We start from the raw sequence: 15,141 nt of genomic DNA on the forward strand, positions 1-15,141 counted from the left end.
ATACCACATTTACCATTATAAATAAATATGCTGTTGTTCATTCTAACTGCTCATACTACCAGATAATTATTCCGTCTCCTTCTTAGATTTGTAAGTTTTTTACCAAGTTGCAAGAGCTTAACTTTAATTGAGGCTTGTTTCAAATCTGCCATGACGCAGCTATCTGAATTGCACAGATATAAACAATAGGACCCATGTTGGATCAGTTGCGATTTCCTTGGGAACCACCATGACAAACAAAAACAAAAAAACTTTAGGCACAAACCATGGATTATAAATAGCAGCAGGTCAACTGCTACTCACATTATAATTTAAGCAAAACAGAGCAATGCACCAGTTTGCAGAGATTAAGGGAAAGCGTGTAATTGCCCCTTTTCACACATGCACCTAAACTGTCTTTTCCAGAAATGGAGTGGTGAAGGCAGACACCCACCGTGCCAACAACATAACTTGCGGCTCTGATGTCTTTGTGGATATTTCATGCAGTTGTTTTCCCTTTATTGAGAGCTAGAAGGCCACATGGCCACGGAAGGTGTTACATGGATATACATGTGCTTTACACCACATGTGCCTGTTTTAGTGCTTTTATCTTTCAGTCTGAAGTTGGTTGCTGCAGCACAAAAAAAAGCTCAGGGACTTTCCCACCCCCCACAACCTAGGTATTCCCACATGCATTGTTGTGCATAGAGATAGATAGATAGATAGATAGATAGATAGATAGATAGATAGATAGACAGACAGACAGACAGACAGACAGACAGGATCCCATCTCTCTCACAGTAAGAACATAAGAAGAGCCCTGCTAGATCAGGACTATGGGGAAACGAAAAACACGACCTGAGAGCAATAGCACTTTGTCCAGTTGTGAATCCCAGCAAGTAGCATTCAAGGGCACACTGCCTCCAGCAACAATACTTAATTTTGTACTGAATTTGGGATATTACACCAAGGGTAAGAAAAAGCAACATCATGACCAATTCGTAGTAGTTACCTTTGGCACCCTCCGGGCTCTGCGTGTGGAAAGAAGTTCGCTGGTAGTACTCAAACTGTCTTCATTCAGGCTGGATGGAGAGGAGGGAATGCCAAGCTGGGCCAGCAGCAGCATGTCATCATGACTGTGTCTCTTGGGTAACCGTGGTACACGATGGCTTCTCCTTTCTGACCAGTTTCCGATTCTTAGTGACTGGCTGCTGGGCTTTGAAGGTAGCTAAGAAGTCAGCATAAGAAAGTAAGAAGAGCCCTGTGGGATCAGGCCAAAGGCTTATCTAATCCAGCATTGTGTTTCACACATTGGCCAACCAGGTGCCTATGAGAAGACCATAAGCAGGACATGACAGCCGTAGTACTCGCCTGCTCATAATCTCCAGGCACAGGTATTCAGGGCCACCCTGCCTCTGATCTTGGAAATGGTGTGTAGCCATTTTGTCTAGTACCCAATGATAGCCTTATGTTCCTTTTTGAAGCCATCCGTAGGTGGCCATTGCCACATCCTGTTGAAGTGATTTCCATAGTTTAACTATGTGCTTTATGAAGAAGTACTTACTTTTGTCAGTCTTGAATTGCCTACCATTTCGCTTAACTGGATGACTCTGGGCTCCAGAATTTTGACTGATGGAGAAATACTTCCGTCTGTCCACTTTCTCTACTCCATGCATAATGTTACACACTTCTATCATGCTCCCCCTTACCCCCCCCTTTTAAAAAAATTCAGTAGCCTCCAAATATTGTAAGCTTCATTTGTTGTGAGTTACTCTATCCCCCTGATCATTTTGGCTGCCATTTTGCACACCTTTTCCAGCTCTACAATATCATTTTGGAGGAAAAACAAATTCCACCCATAGAAACACAGTTATTCCGGCAAAGTCCAGCCATGCCGGGCCTTGACTGAATTTTTAATATAATTAGCAGAAAGACCTCAAATGAGCTTCAATGAACAGTAAATAAGGAGAGATTGTTAGTCAGAGAGACAAAATTGCCCTTTTCATTGAAAAAGACTACATTCTGCCATTAGTATAATGAGCTGCCTTATACTAGCTCAGAACATTAGCCCTTCTAGTCCCATCACTCTCTTGGCTTGCAGTCTTTAACTGGGGATGTCTTCCACAGAACTCTCAGTACTTGGCAACTGACTGCTCTAGGCTGCAATTCTATGAACACCTGCATGGAAACAAATCCCACTGAACACAGTGGGGCTTACTTCACAGTAAATATGGTCAGGATTGCACAGCTAGAATAATATTTCATCTCTTCCTTTTTAGATATGACAATACTGAGTCTTTCTTTTCTCCCACTAAACATATATTAATAATTCTGTGTGAAGAGTACTCCCTTTTGTATATCATAATCTCCCACCATTCATGACCCCAGGTTGTGTTATAAGAGGAAGAGGAAGAGGAAGAAAAACCTCTCTCTATCAACTTTTGTCACACCATGCATAATTTTATAAACCTGTATCGTGCCCCCACTTTACTCATCTTTATCCTAAACTGGCTGTAAAGAAAACATTTCCTTAGAGTGGAGCCACCCTACACTCCTGATCATTTGCCCTTTTCTATGCCATATTTTTTTTTAGGTCCAGTGACTAGAATCCTACACAGTGTGGTTGCGCCATAAAAAAAGGTAAAGGACCCCTGACAGTTAAGTCACGAACGACTCTGGGGTTGTGGTGCTCATCTTGCTTTCCTGGCTAAGGGAGCCAACGTTTGTCCGCAGACAGTTTTGCCGGGTCATGTGGCCAGCATGACTAAGCCGCTTCTGGCGAAACCGGAACAGCGCATGCAAACGCCATTTACCTTCCCGCCGGAGTGGTACCTATTTATCTACTTGAACTTTGATGTGCTTTCAAACTGGTAGGTTGGCATAGATACGTATAAAAGCCACAATATTTACAGTTTTATTTGCAACCCCTTTCCTAATAGGATGAAATTCACCTTTCTCACAGCTGATAGGGACCAAAATCTTGGCTAACTGGGCAGAAGATCTGATGGGAAAGCTACATGCATTCAGTGAAACATTCATAGACTCTTTCATGACATCATTATGTTGGGGCAAAGCAAGCATATGTGGCCTCTGCATGTTCTCAGAATGCATGGCAGGTAACTTCTGAAGAGAGTTCTTTTCTCCCCACATTTCTCTGTTTAAGACCCAAAATAAAAAAACAAAACCTGAGCTTTATGGCCTCAGAGTTAAGGTCTGGAATAAACTTAACCACTGAAATGAGCCTAACCATTTTCACCTATCTCCAAGATGCAGACACACCACAGGGGAAGGTATCTGCTCGAATAACTGGAGTTAAGTATGCCCCATGTAACACTATGGAACTCAGGCCATGCTATAGGATTCTAATTTGTTGCTAGTAAAGCATTTTGGCTCTGTGCCTCAACTATGTATATATACATCAATGCAGGTGTTTCTCTTTTTTACTTGTCTGACTCAGACTTTGTCCCAGTGAGCCTCCCCAATCAAGAAATGAAAATTGAAGCCCTCCCCAATGTTTACAGCAAATTTAATAAACAAAATCAGAAAATGGCACGTGAATGCAAGGGGATATTCCACACAACCGTAATAGCAGTGATTATCATCAGGGGAGATACTGCGCTTTTGAGTGGTCAGGAAGTGCAATATCATTCCATTAAAATGTTTCCTTGAGGAAAGATCTGGGGACTGCACTCAGACTGATGCAAAAATACGTTCCACATGTCCCTGTCATCTGAGGTTAGGAAGGTAGTTACTGTGGGAAGTCTACTTGCTTAACACAATCACTTTGGGGGAAGCTGGTAACAAGTTTCTTTTTAGGAAAGCATTTGCAATTTGCTAAAAGTTACTGATTTTATTCTGTCCAGTGGTGAAGTTTGTTTCTGTCTCTGATCGTTTTTATTGTATTGTATATTATATATTGAATTCTAATATGTAAGCGCCAAGGGAGGAACTATGGGCTAGCAGGTAGATGGAAATATTCAAATGCCCATTTGTCATACAAAAGAGAATCTGTGTAAAAAGGTCTTATGTCTTCTGCTCTTTTGTGTGAGATACAAATAATAAGTTTATGTAGTTGTTTAATAATAACCCACTCGATTTGTTTGCTTCAGCACAAACACAAGTTCTAGATTCCTAATACAGTATTGGAAAGAACTAGTTGATCATGTAATCCAATCAGCACTCAGACACTCACACACAGAATATATTTAACAACAGTAATGCAAATTCATGAGAGATAGTGTTCATTTTTATAAAACAAAATCAGACATTTAAAAATCTATTTTGAACAAAACAAATACACAAGCCCATTTATAATCAATAAGTGAATTCAGAACTAAAGCCCACTGATTCAAAATTAATTTGACATTCCACATACGTCAAGGTTTTTTACTGTAGGCTATTATGTCATAAACATTACAAACCCTTACATAATTTTATCAAAGGCATTTGGAAATAATGTCCTCTGATTTCAGCTATTTTTTTTTCCTAGAAGTAAATTACACTAAACCCAATGAGGCATTTTCACATACATCCATACAGGACCAGCATGACTGTCATATAAGAGACAACATTGGTTTGGGAGATGAGGAGCTAAAGCAGTTATCTGTCTAAGGAAAATCTTGCTGTGCCTTGCCATTTTCCCATTCATTGTTTTAACACTATTTTCAGTAGATTAGATATAAAGCCTGGGTTGACAATTCATAATAATTTAGGTTAAAAAAACAACAACACCCAGAGCTTTGCCTATCTTCTATTGAAACTGACAGAACATTCAGTGACTCATTCTGGGAGTTACTAACTTTAACAAAGGGTAACAAACTTTATAACTGTATAAAGTATCAAATAGCATCACAGAATTTAAGTGCATGTTTACAGCAAATCTATATAAACTTAAAGCTTCCTTTTTTTCTACAGCAAACATCTAAAAGGATTCTACTTCCTTTCTAATAACCTTTTTTAGTTTCATCAAGTTCATTTACAGTTAGTATCCCTTTTTCTAGCTCTGCTCCTGTGGCTAGTTCTTTTGCAAACAAACAAATAAAACACGTTCACATCTAAACACAAGGTCTGAGCATAGCCCAGCCCTCTTTTGGACATGCTGTATTACCTGTGGAGGTGTTGTGTACTTCCTGTCCTGCGGAGTCCACATCCTGTGCAAAGTATCTAGGGAACTTTCTGAGAACTGCTGGGATTTTCGGCCTGCATTACGGGCTTTTAGTTCCACATCCTCGTACGGATTTTCCTTGGGTGAATCTCCTTAACAATTTTTTTTTAAGGAAAGAAAAACAGATAGGAATGTAAAATTAAAAAAAAGCATGTGAACTAAGCAAAAGGCTCGTAGAAAACCTCCTTCGCTTCCAGCGTGACTCATCCTTCCAAGTGCAGCTGGAAGTACTTGGAGGAAATTCTGGCTACGAAAGACTGTGTGGTGTTTTTTTTTTTTCTCTTCCCTGTAGCGATTTCACAAGACTGCTTTCTGAGTCCCTACAGCTCTGTCAAGCTTTATTCATGAATGTAAAAGAAAGCGTTAAACACACAGCTACTTTCAGGAGAACCAGGCAGATTACTAACAGTTCAATCTTCTGTGTGTTTACTCAGGAGTAGGGATGCCATCAGGGCAGGGCTTTGGGGGATGTGTCCAGGGCCCCTACTCAGCAGAATGAGCAAAATGGCCCCAAACACAGCAGGGCTGGCTCACCACATTTTGAAATGAAGGAACACACGTTGCTATCTACCGTGGGAGTGTGTGTGTGTGTTAAGATTATTAAGTCCAGAATCAAAAATTACCTAACTGCACTACTGCTCAGAAATCCTACTGAGTTCAATGAGACAATGTCCCTTGTAAAATGTGTTTGTAGAATTGCAAATCAGAGAGTTACAATTGACTCTCATAATAAAAATAATGGAAGAGGTTTTTGTTTTGTTTTGCAACTGCTTTAAGCACACTCAGGCTTGGTTTGCATGTCAATTTAATTATTGTTACACTAAACAATGACTATGAACACACTCCCATTTACTCTGAATCCAGTGCGCTCCCACTGTTGGTTTAGGAAGCAATGTACACACGTCAGCCACAACCCAAATCCATCTATATCCTCTTGTTTCTTAGGAAATACTACATTTTGACACGCTTTCCCCAAAACCTGCTTCAATCTGAATTAATAAAAAGAATGGCCTAGCTGCAGTTTAAGCTGGAAAGCTGAATACAATCTTGAGTTTTAGAGGTGAATGTGGAGCATTTTGGTGTGCACTGCTGAAATTGAAATTGCCACTGTAAGCCTTAGGGTTACATTTAAACCGAGGCTTCTGATTTGTTTTCCCCCTGCCCAAACAAACCATGAGCAGTAAGCCAAGAACAGATCTTGGTTACTATTGTTATCACACATAATTTGGAGAAACCACAAGCCCCCGTTTAGATACAGCAGCTAAGGAGAAGTGAGGAAGGAGCCAAGAGAACCCACAATTTGAACAGCAGGCACCAGCACACTGCATGATCACCTTTTAAACCATAGTTTGGTTTAAGTAGGCTTTAAACCAGGTGCCGAGCCCTCCAGATGTCGCTGGACCACAACCCCTGTTAAGTTGTGGGCGAACATAGCAGACGACACAGCAATTTCTCCGGAGCAGCTCTTTACTTGCAAGCTGGACAGAACTGAACAGCAAACAGCTCAGCCGGCCTGCTTTTATAGGCAGCCGGCTGTCAACATTGTAGCAACAACAACCCAGGGTTTCCCGCCTAAAATAACTGACGTGGACCTGAGTGAAAACTATCTACAGTATCCCCCTGCTGGCCCAGGGTGAGAACTTCAGTACATAACACCCCCCATCATCCCAGGCCATGGTTGCTAGGACTGATGGGAGTTGAAGTTCAAAAAAATATCTGGAGGGCCAACGGTTCCACGTCCCTGGTTTAAAGCATCATGTGAACCAGGCATGCGCATAGAAAGGCAGGATACAGATTATTGTAATAAATGAATGGTAAAAATAATAATGTCATTGTCCTATCACATGCTTTAGTAAATCTATCATCTGTCACCTTATAGCGCAGGAGTTAAAGGAGCAAATTATCTTTTTGCAAAATAGGGGGAAATGCATAGGTATAGTCATGATGAACTCAGGCAGAAGCTGTTACCTCACACCAACATTCATGTAACATTCTCACTTCCAATTTCTACAAACGTTTACAATATCTAAAGTAAATGCTACTCCTACATAAAAATAAATATTGGGTAACCTCCATATGAAACACAAAGCAGGCCACTCAACTAGGTAAGAAATATCCGAAAGCTTGATGGGTCAATAAAAACAAAACCATAAAGAAAAACTGACCTTAGGCCTGATTGCAGGCATGCCCCCATTTTTATTTTTTTGTAATGAATTCAATAATTTTGAAAGTTAGGCTTTAGTCAGTGTTTAAATCAGGGCGGTCCAACTTTGACACAGAACATGCAGGCTGCACACTGCCTTGATGTGCGGGGGTGGAGAAGAGCAAGGCCAAAATGCGATGCCCCCTCAGCCCACATGCTACCTTCCCAAAGTTGGATATGCAAGGTGTTGGGCCTTGGAAAGGAGGTGTGAGGCTCTGGAAGGCTCACATTCTCTCCAAAGTTGGGAAAGCACTAACTAGGCCAGGGGTCAGTAAACCTTTTAAGCAGGGGGCTGGTCCACTGTCCCTCAGACCTTGTGGTGGGCTGGACTATATTATGGGGAAAAAATGAACGAATTCCTATGTCCCACAAATAACCCAGAGATGCATTTTAAATAAAAGGACACATTCTACTCATGTAAAAACATGCTGATCCCTGGACCGTCCGCGAGCCGGATATAGAAGGCAGTTGGGCCAGATCCAGCCCCCGGGTCTTAGTTTGCCTACCCATTAACTAGGCTTTGGGAAGGAGAATGGAGGACTCTGGGACCCTGTCAGAGCTCTCCCTCCTCCTGCCCAAAGCCAGCGCCCTGCTTACCCAGCTTTCGAAAGGCAGTGCGAGGGCTGTGGGGTGGGAGTCAAATGCTGCTGCTGAGGGCCACCAAAAGGCATTGAGGGCTTCATGTGGCCCTCAGGCAAGGTGTTGGACTGCCCTGGTTTAAATAATTCCTCCAGGCTCAACTATACAGGAGATGTGTTGGTACCAGCAACTATATGAACACAGAAGTCCTTCTAGGCCAAATCAAGGGTCCACAATCCTGTTCCCAATAGCAGCCAACCAAACATTTCCAGCAGCCACCTGCCTCTGTTGCTTTCACTATGTTACTGCTGAAACGTTTCACTTAGCTATCGTGGCAATTTTTTAAACCAACCCCCCTCCATTAATTTGTCTAATCATGATGGACAACCCACCCATGAGGTGGGCTGAAGCAGTCACCTTGGGTGGCAGACAGCTGTGGGGGCACTCTGCCTACCCCTGCAGCCAGCTGGGTCCTGCTGCAGCGGCTTCTTCTGGCAATACCTTGGAAGAAACCATTGCAGCCATGTGCAGGGGAGGAGCAGAGGCACCTTCCCATTTCACCTCCGCCAGCAAAGCAGGACAGCAAAGCTGCCCCTGCTAATCATTTTCTAAAGTCATCTACGTTAGTGGCCAAAACTACCTTTTGTGTAAGGAAATTCCAAGTGTTGCGTGGGGAAGTTCTTCCTTTTGCCTGTCCTTAATCAACTGTCTATTGGTGTAACTGGATGATTCCCCACCCCACCCCACCCCACCCCGTAGCCAATTTGGTGCCCTCCACATGTTGAGGGACTCCAGCTCCCATCAGCCATAGCTGGTATGGCCAATGGTCAGGTATGATGGGAGCTGCAGTCCAATAACATCTGGAGGACATACTGGCTCGTGTGTGTAGGTGTGAATTAATACAATAGAAAGAAAGGTGCAGTGCCTTTGTGTGTGTCTAGCCAGACTGATAAATTAACAGAGAGGGCTAAAGAATGGAACTTAAATGAAAAATTCTGGCCAGTGGCAGAGAAATGAAATAATTACAGATCTTCCTCAGTGTTGATTCATTTAGAATAAACTAACCTACAGATATTATTATTTTTTTAATTAAGGTATGCTACTTTCACTATTTAAAGTCTAAGCAGTGCCTTAAAGGACACTGCACACAAACCAATATTTTTGGATTGTTTTAATGACAAACCTTGAGCAGCTGCTGCAATAGAAAATGGTTCAATTGGCAGGCCTTGATCATTATCTCAGTAGCATGGAATGCAAATGTATAGAATGCACTGGAACTCACAAACCCTGGAGACAAAATACCTCCCAGCTCAGATGAAGAATAATTTAGAAACTTATTTGGCTATTTTCAGCAAATAAATTTTAATGGAATTTCAGTCTTTGTGGAGTATAAATATGAAGCCATAAATTTTATGATGATACCTTGAAGAGACTGCCCAGAGAAAAAATAAGGACAACGAGCTAGTGTTTCGCAATCAGTTCTGAAAAATGAGAAATTCAAAATGTAACAAGTGCAAAAAAAAAGTAACTTAAAGAAGATCAAAGGAATTTGGAAATATCGGCAGAGGTCAGTTACTCTAACTGACACAAAGTCAGGAGACTGAAGTCAACTAGATGGGACATTAGCTGTGATTTGCATTTAACAAGCCGGTTTTTAAAATAGCATCAGCTGGAAATAGAAGGAAATGTAACCCTCTCCTTGACTACTAAGGTGCTAAAGGAAATCCCTCATCTGAAACTGTTATCTGCTTTGGGGAGATGGCACCAATACAACATTTTCTCCTAATGCAAATAGCAGTTTAAGATGGCAGATTTTTCTCAGAACACAGCAAGGGGGAAAGGGGTTAAATGCAGCAAAGACTGGAGATTGGTTTACACTGTTCAGTGCTGTGGGTGCAAGCATTAAAACCTATAAGTTTGACACTTGAAGACTTAGGAATAGTATACAGTGGTACCTCGGGTAAAGAACTTAATTCGTTCTGGGTTCTTAACCTGAAACTGCTCTTAACCTGAAGCACCACTTTAGCTAATGGGGCCTCCCGCTGCTGCCGCGCCACCGCCGCGCGATTTCTGTTCTTATCCTGAAGCAAAGTTCTTAACCCGAGGTACTATTTCTGGGTTAGCGGAGTCTGTAACCTGAAGCGTCTGTAACCTGAAGCGTCTGTAACCCGAGGTACCACTGTATAAATAAATAACATGAGAAAATAAAATTCTAAACTGTTGGAAAGGTAAAACCCATTCTGCTATATTGATGCCAAGCAGACATTTCATAGTCACTGAAAACTTTTGTAGAGATTTTTTTGAGTTAACATTCAAGATCTATTCTTTAATATAATTAAATGAGCCTCCCTTTCTGTGACGAATCATTTCATCATATTATTTATCTATTGCATTTATTTATCTTCCCCATAACAAATGGGTTACAAAAAAGTTAGAAACACAGAAGTCGCCTGCAGAAAAAGTCACATAACAGCACACTATGAAACCACCACAAACAACATAGCAGAGATTAAAATAAATTCAGTCATAATCATAAAATCAAAATGAGGAGAGCTAGAAAATCATCTTAACAGCGCTAAACCATATCATGACATCATTGTGAAAGCTTTGGAGCCGTTTACAAACAGATTTTAAAGGCCTAGGGAAAGAAGGGTGCCAAAAGGATATTGAAGGTGGCACCAGGTGAGCCTCTCCCGGGAGGGCATTCCACAACTGGAGAGATGCCATCAAAATGTCCTCTCCTTCAAGGCCATTCCCTGCTGCTCAGATTGTGGGAGCACTTGGAAGAGGGCCTCAACTAATAGCCTCATGGCCTGGGTAGGGACAGATGAGAAGAGGCTATCCTTCAAGTTCTGAAGTCTCAAGGCTTGAATCACTCTCCCACAGGTGTTGAAGGAAAAGAACAGACTTTACATCAGCTTAAGACCACATCTCTTAAATGCAGCATTTTGAAATATGAGAATTCTAACCACAGGTCCTTAATGGAGGTCAACTGTCTTTAAAAAAAATATTATTATTATTATTTTGCTTTCCTAGATTCCTGAATCTACCGCTTCCAGTGCATTTATCTGCAGAATAGTTTTGTTGGCAACATGGTGCAACATTTTGTCCAAAGTAAGAGCAAATGAAAGCCATGGTAAAATAATCAACACACTTTGGGGGAAATAAAGAATAATGTGCTGGGGAGTTGAAGCACTGATGAGTTGTTTGTGATGGTTGCACTCCTTCAATGTGCAGCTCTGAGGAATGCAGCCAGCCCCTCAGTGCAGCAAATGTCTTGCCACACTGGCTGTCAAGCGTGGCAGATGGGAAGCCAAGTCTAGGCAAAGCAAGCAAGCCAACAATGAAGTGAGGCAAGAATGAAAAATGGCACCAAGAAAAAGAAAAACTGAATTCCTCATATAATTATCTGGAGTAGCATGTTTCCTTTGCACTCTGAAAGCAGGGATTTATCAAAGGGAATTTCATGTAGCACATAAAGCATTTCTGCCCATTAGTCTATAACTAAGAGAACAGATTGGCAACTCGAAAAAATCTGTCTTTAGAGGCATTTTCTAGGCAACACAAATAGCGATTCTCAAGCAGGTGTGAGCTTGCAGACAGGCTTGAACAATCTGCTGCTCCTTCAAAACCACAATCCTGGCTGATTTGGGACTGACCCTGGCAAGCAGACTGGAAACAGGGAAGATGAATCATTGTTGAAGCTAGTGAACAGACAACGGTGGCGACTTTCAGTTCCCTAGGTTCAAGAGATTGCATCATTAGGGACAGGGAAGAGCCTGCTTCACCTTAAAAGACAGGTTACAGATTTCCAGAGAACTTTGTATTTTGAAGAGTGTTCCATGTATGTGTATACTTATGCTCAGATGAGTATACGAGCATGAAGAGTTGAGCAAAGGTTGCATCCTCACTGCAAATGTGCACTGACGTACATGAAAAGTGGGCCTAAATGTTAGTAAAGCATGTTTCCAAGAGCATAATTGATTTAAGATACCACTGAGAATTCCCGGAATGACACATTACAGGGCCAGTGGTGCCAAGCAAAGACTCTGTATAAGAATGATTGCAGGTTCAAAGTCCTGTCAGTCTCAAGGCCACAGGAGCTGCCTTGGGAATGGCCATAGGTTAGTAGAAAAGCACTCGCTTTGCATGCACCCAGGTTTAGTTCACAGCATGTCTGGAGAGGGCAAGAAAAGGCTCCTCCCTGAAACTGTGGGCAGCTGCTGCCAAGCAGTAGAAACCACAAAGAGCTGGATGGATCAATAGTCTGACTCAGTATAAGGGAACTTCCTATATTCCTAAGAACAAACTCAGTCATCTGTTACCACCCCACAAGGAAGTCAGGGGCAGGGCAAGTAGACACCATCTCACCTGCTCCTGATACATATATTCCCTGAACATGGATGTGCTGTGTGAACTGGGCTTCAAACAATGGATTTTAGCATTTTTCTCTAGAATAATTCAGTATTTGCAAATGCATGTTCATAGTAAAACTTTGAAAATTCAATCATGATAATCAAGGATTTTAAAATATGAAAGTAAAATACTTTCGGCCCATATTCATAATAATATAGGACTTATTTTTTTAAATGTGGCAAAATTATAATAGGTCAATGTAGGTCTGCTTTATTGTTATTGAGTAGTTTTCAAGATGGCATTCATAAGAATTGAATACCATGGTTGGGTCCAGTAACTTCCAGAAGAGTCATTTAGGAAAGCTCTCCTTGTACTGCGTATAGAGCTGTCACCCTATTAAAGAAATTTTAATTGATTAATTGTATGAGTTTTAGTTTATTAATCAACTGATTGAATTTGCAGAAATTTGAATCAATTTGAAATTTGAAGCAATACTACTGAGGTAGAAAGAAGCATTCTTTCTTCTTCTTTTAAACTTGCTTCCAGACATCAGTTGAATGATGGTGGGTTTTGAATGCTGCTCGTTTATTCTGTTCACTTGCTGAGTTTCCAGAAAGTCATCATATGCAGCTATCACCTTTTATTTCAAGCTAATCTTAAAACAATAAGTTCTCAATTAATTTAGTATATAATTTGAGCTCTTCTCAGACTCCAGAGAAAACCTCTAGTTAACCTCATAAATTACTACTGAGCATCTAACAAAAACATGTTTTTTTAAAAAAAGAGAGGAATGGATCCAAACCAAAATCATTTTTCTGGACATCCATTAGCTTTGAAAAAGTCTGGACTCTGCTCAAGCATTTGTGACTGACTCTAGCATGTACTATGGGGCCAAATATAAAACAAAAAAAATGAAAGCGGAGGAGAGTTTGGGAAAGGTTGTATGATGTCAAGTCTGCCTCTAGCACTAGACTACAGTAAGCTTCTATTGCTAAGGTGGACTAAGAAGCCCAAAAGGAAACACCTGTAGCCTCTAGTAGGGATTTTTGGATCCAGATCAGACCCTTACAATTCCTGTGGGACTTTACAATAAAACAATCTTTTTAAAAATCCCCACTAGCAATGTTGTTTAGTCTAATGTGTTCTGCTTAGTGATGTAAACAAAAGAGACTGGATCCAACAACAACTTCTTTCCTATTTTTCTTTTCAATATAAATTGATTTCAGTGGAATTATCTAATGGCAAATTATGGAGAGGGAGGACATATTATCCTGGAAATGTGTGCAAAGTGCATTCAGGACTATAGCTTAAGCATATGAAAATGTGAGTGGAGTAAAACCAATTGTTGTTGTTGTTGTTGTTGTTTAGTCGTTTAGTCATGTCCGACTCTTCGTGACCCCATGGACCAGAGCATGCCAGGCACTCCTGTCTTCCACTGCCTCCCGCAGTTTGGTCAAACTCATGCTGGTAGCTTCGAGAACACTGTCTAACCATCTCGTCCTCTGTCATCCCCTTCTCCTTGTGCCCTCCATCTTTCCCAACACCGGGGTCTTTTCCAGGGAGTCTTCTCTTCTCATGAGGTGGCCAAAGTATTGGAGCCTCAGCTTCACGATCTGTCCTTCCAGTGAGCACTCAGGGCTGATTTCCTTCAGAATGGATAGGTTTGATCTTCTTGCAGTCCATGGGACTCTCAAGAGTCTCCTCCAGCACCATAATTCAAAAGCATCAATTCTTCGGCGATCAGCCTTTATGGTCCAGCTCTCACTTCCATACATCACTATTGGGAAAACCATAGCTTTTACTATACGGACCTTTGTTGGCAAGGTGATGTCTCTGCTTTTTAAGATGCTGTCTAGGTTTGTCATTGCTTTTCTCCGAAGAAGCAGGCCAGAAAAGATGGTTAAGTCCATTCAAAGGCGACTATGGGCTTGCAGCTCTCATCTCGCTTTCAGGCCGAGGGAGCCAGCGTTTGTCCACAGACAGCTTTCCAGGTCATGTGGCCAGCATGAGTAAACCTCTTCTGGCACAACAGGACACCGGGATGAGTGCCGGAGTGCACAGAATGAAGGTGTGGATAGTAGTTGACAAGAATATGTGCCTTAGTTACACAGCATTATTTTCAAATATAGTAATAGGGTAGAACTAAATACTCACACAGCAAGAACCAGGCAAACACATCTAAACGAGCCACAAAGTGCTGTAGGAGTGGACGATGAGCAAAGGGGGAATAAAGAGAAAGAAAACCTGCATTGCAGGGGGGTTTGGTCCCTTCCAACTCTACAATTCTCTAATTCTCTGAACTCTGTCATAGCTGTATTCACAGGACTCCCTGAAGAACTCAGGAGGCTGAGACAGAACACGCTGACACAATTATGCCAAACCATTCCAGTGCTAAAGTGTGGGTCAGAGTCAGGCAAATGTCAAGCTGCCACCTCATCAAAGACATTCACCAGCTATAATGTGAGTTATCAAGGCCATGGGTACCCTGATCTGAGAGGAAATGAGGCACAGGATCAGCTACTATCGCAGTAGAAATATAAGGGCAAAATAAAGGGCAGCTAGCGTTTTAGCACGTTTGACAATTCCCTTACAGTTAGAACAAATGCTATGCAGAGCAGAGCCTCAGAATGTATCACCACACTAGCTCCTTCGGCATTTTGATCCCTTCACTGTCCCTCTTTCAGAAGCAGGTGAAAACATTTCAAAAAGTGTTTCCTTTGTAAAACAACACATGCCATTGCAGTGGTACCTCAGGTTACAAACACTTCTGGTTACAGACTCCACTAACCTGGAAGTAGTACCTCAGGTTAAGAACTTTGCCTCAGGATGAGGACAGAAATCGTGCTCCGGTGGCACAGTG

The 15,141-nt window shown here is 41.6% G+C and overlaps 1 protein-coding gene across 6 annotated transcripts in view; it reads right to left on the reverse strand.

The window, feature by feature from the left end:
- Nucleotides 1-15,141, reverse strand: part of DENND2B (DENN domain containing 2B) — a 145,630-nt gene that overhangs the window by 38,436 nt on the left and 92,053 nt on the right. For 4 of the 6 annotated variants that reach the window (XM_083590792.1, XM_083590789.1, XM_083590791.1 and 1 more), the window contains 2 exons: nucleotides 5,087-5,235; nucleotides 992-1,207 (listed from right to left, as the gene is read on the reverse strand). In XM_083590792.1, coding sequence (XP_083446918.1) covers nucleotides 992-1,207; nucleotides 5,087-5,235 — 365 coding nt within the window. The remainder of the gene's footprint in view (nucleotides 1-991; nucleotides 1,208-5,086; nucleotides 5,236-15,141) is intronic. The other 2 variants (XM_083590793.1, XM_083590790.1) reach the window with 1 other exon arrangement.

The sequence above is a fragment of the Podarcis filfolensis genome (genome assembly GCF_964270895.1).
Source record: "Podarcis filfolensis genome assembly, chromosome: 1".
Taxonomy (NCBI): domain Eukaryota; kingdom Metazoa; phylum Chordata; class Lepidosauria; order Squamata; family Lacertidae; genus Podarcis; species Podarcis filfolensis.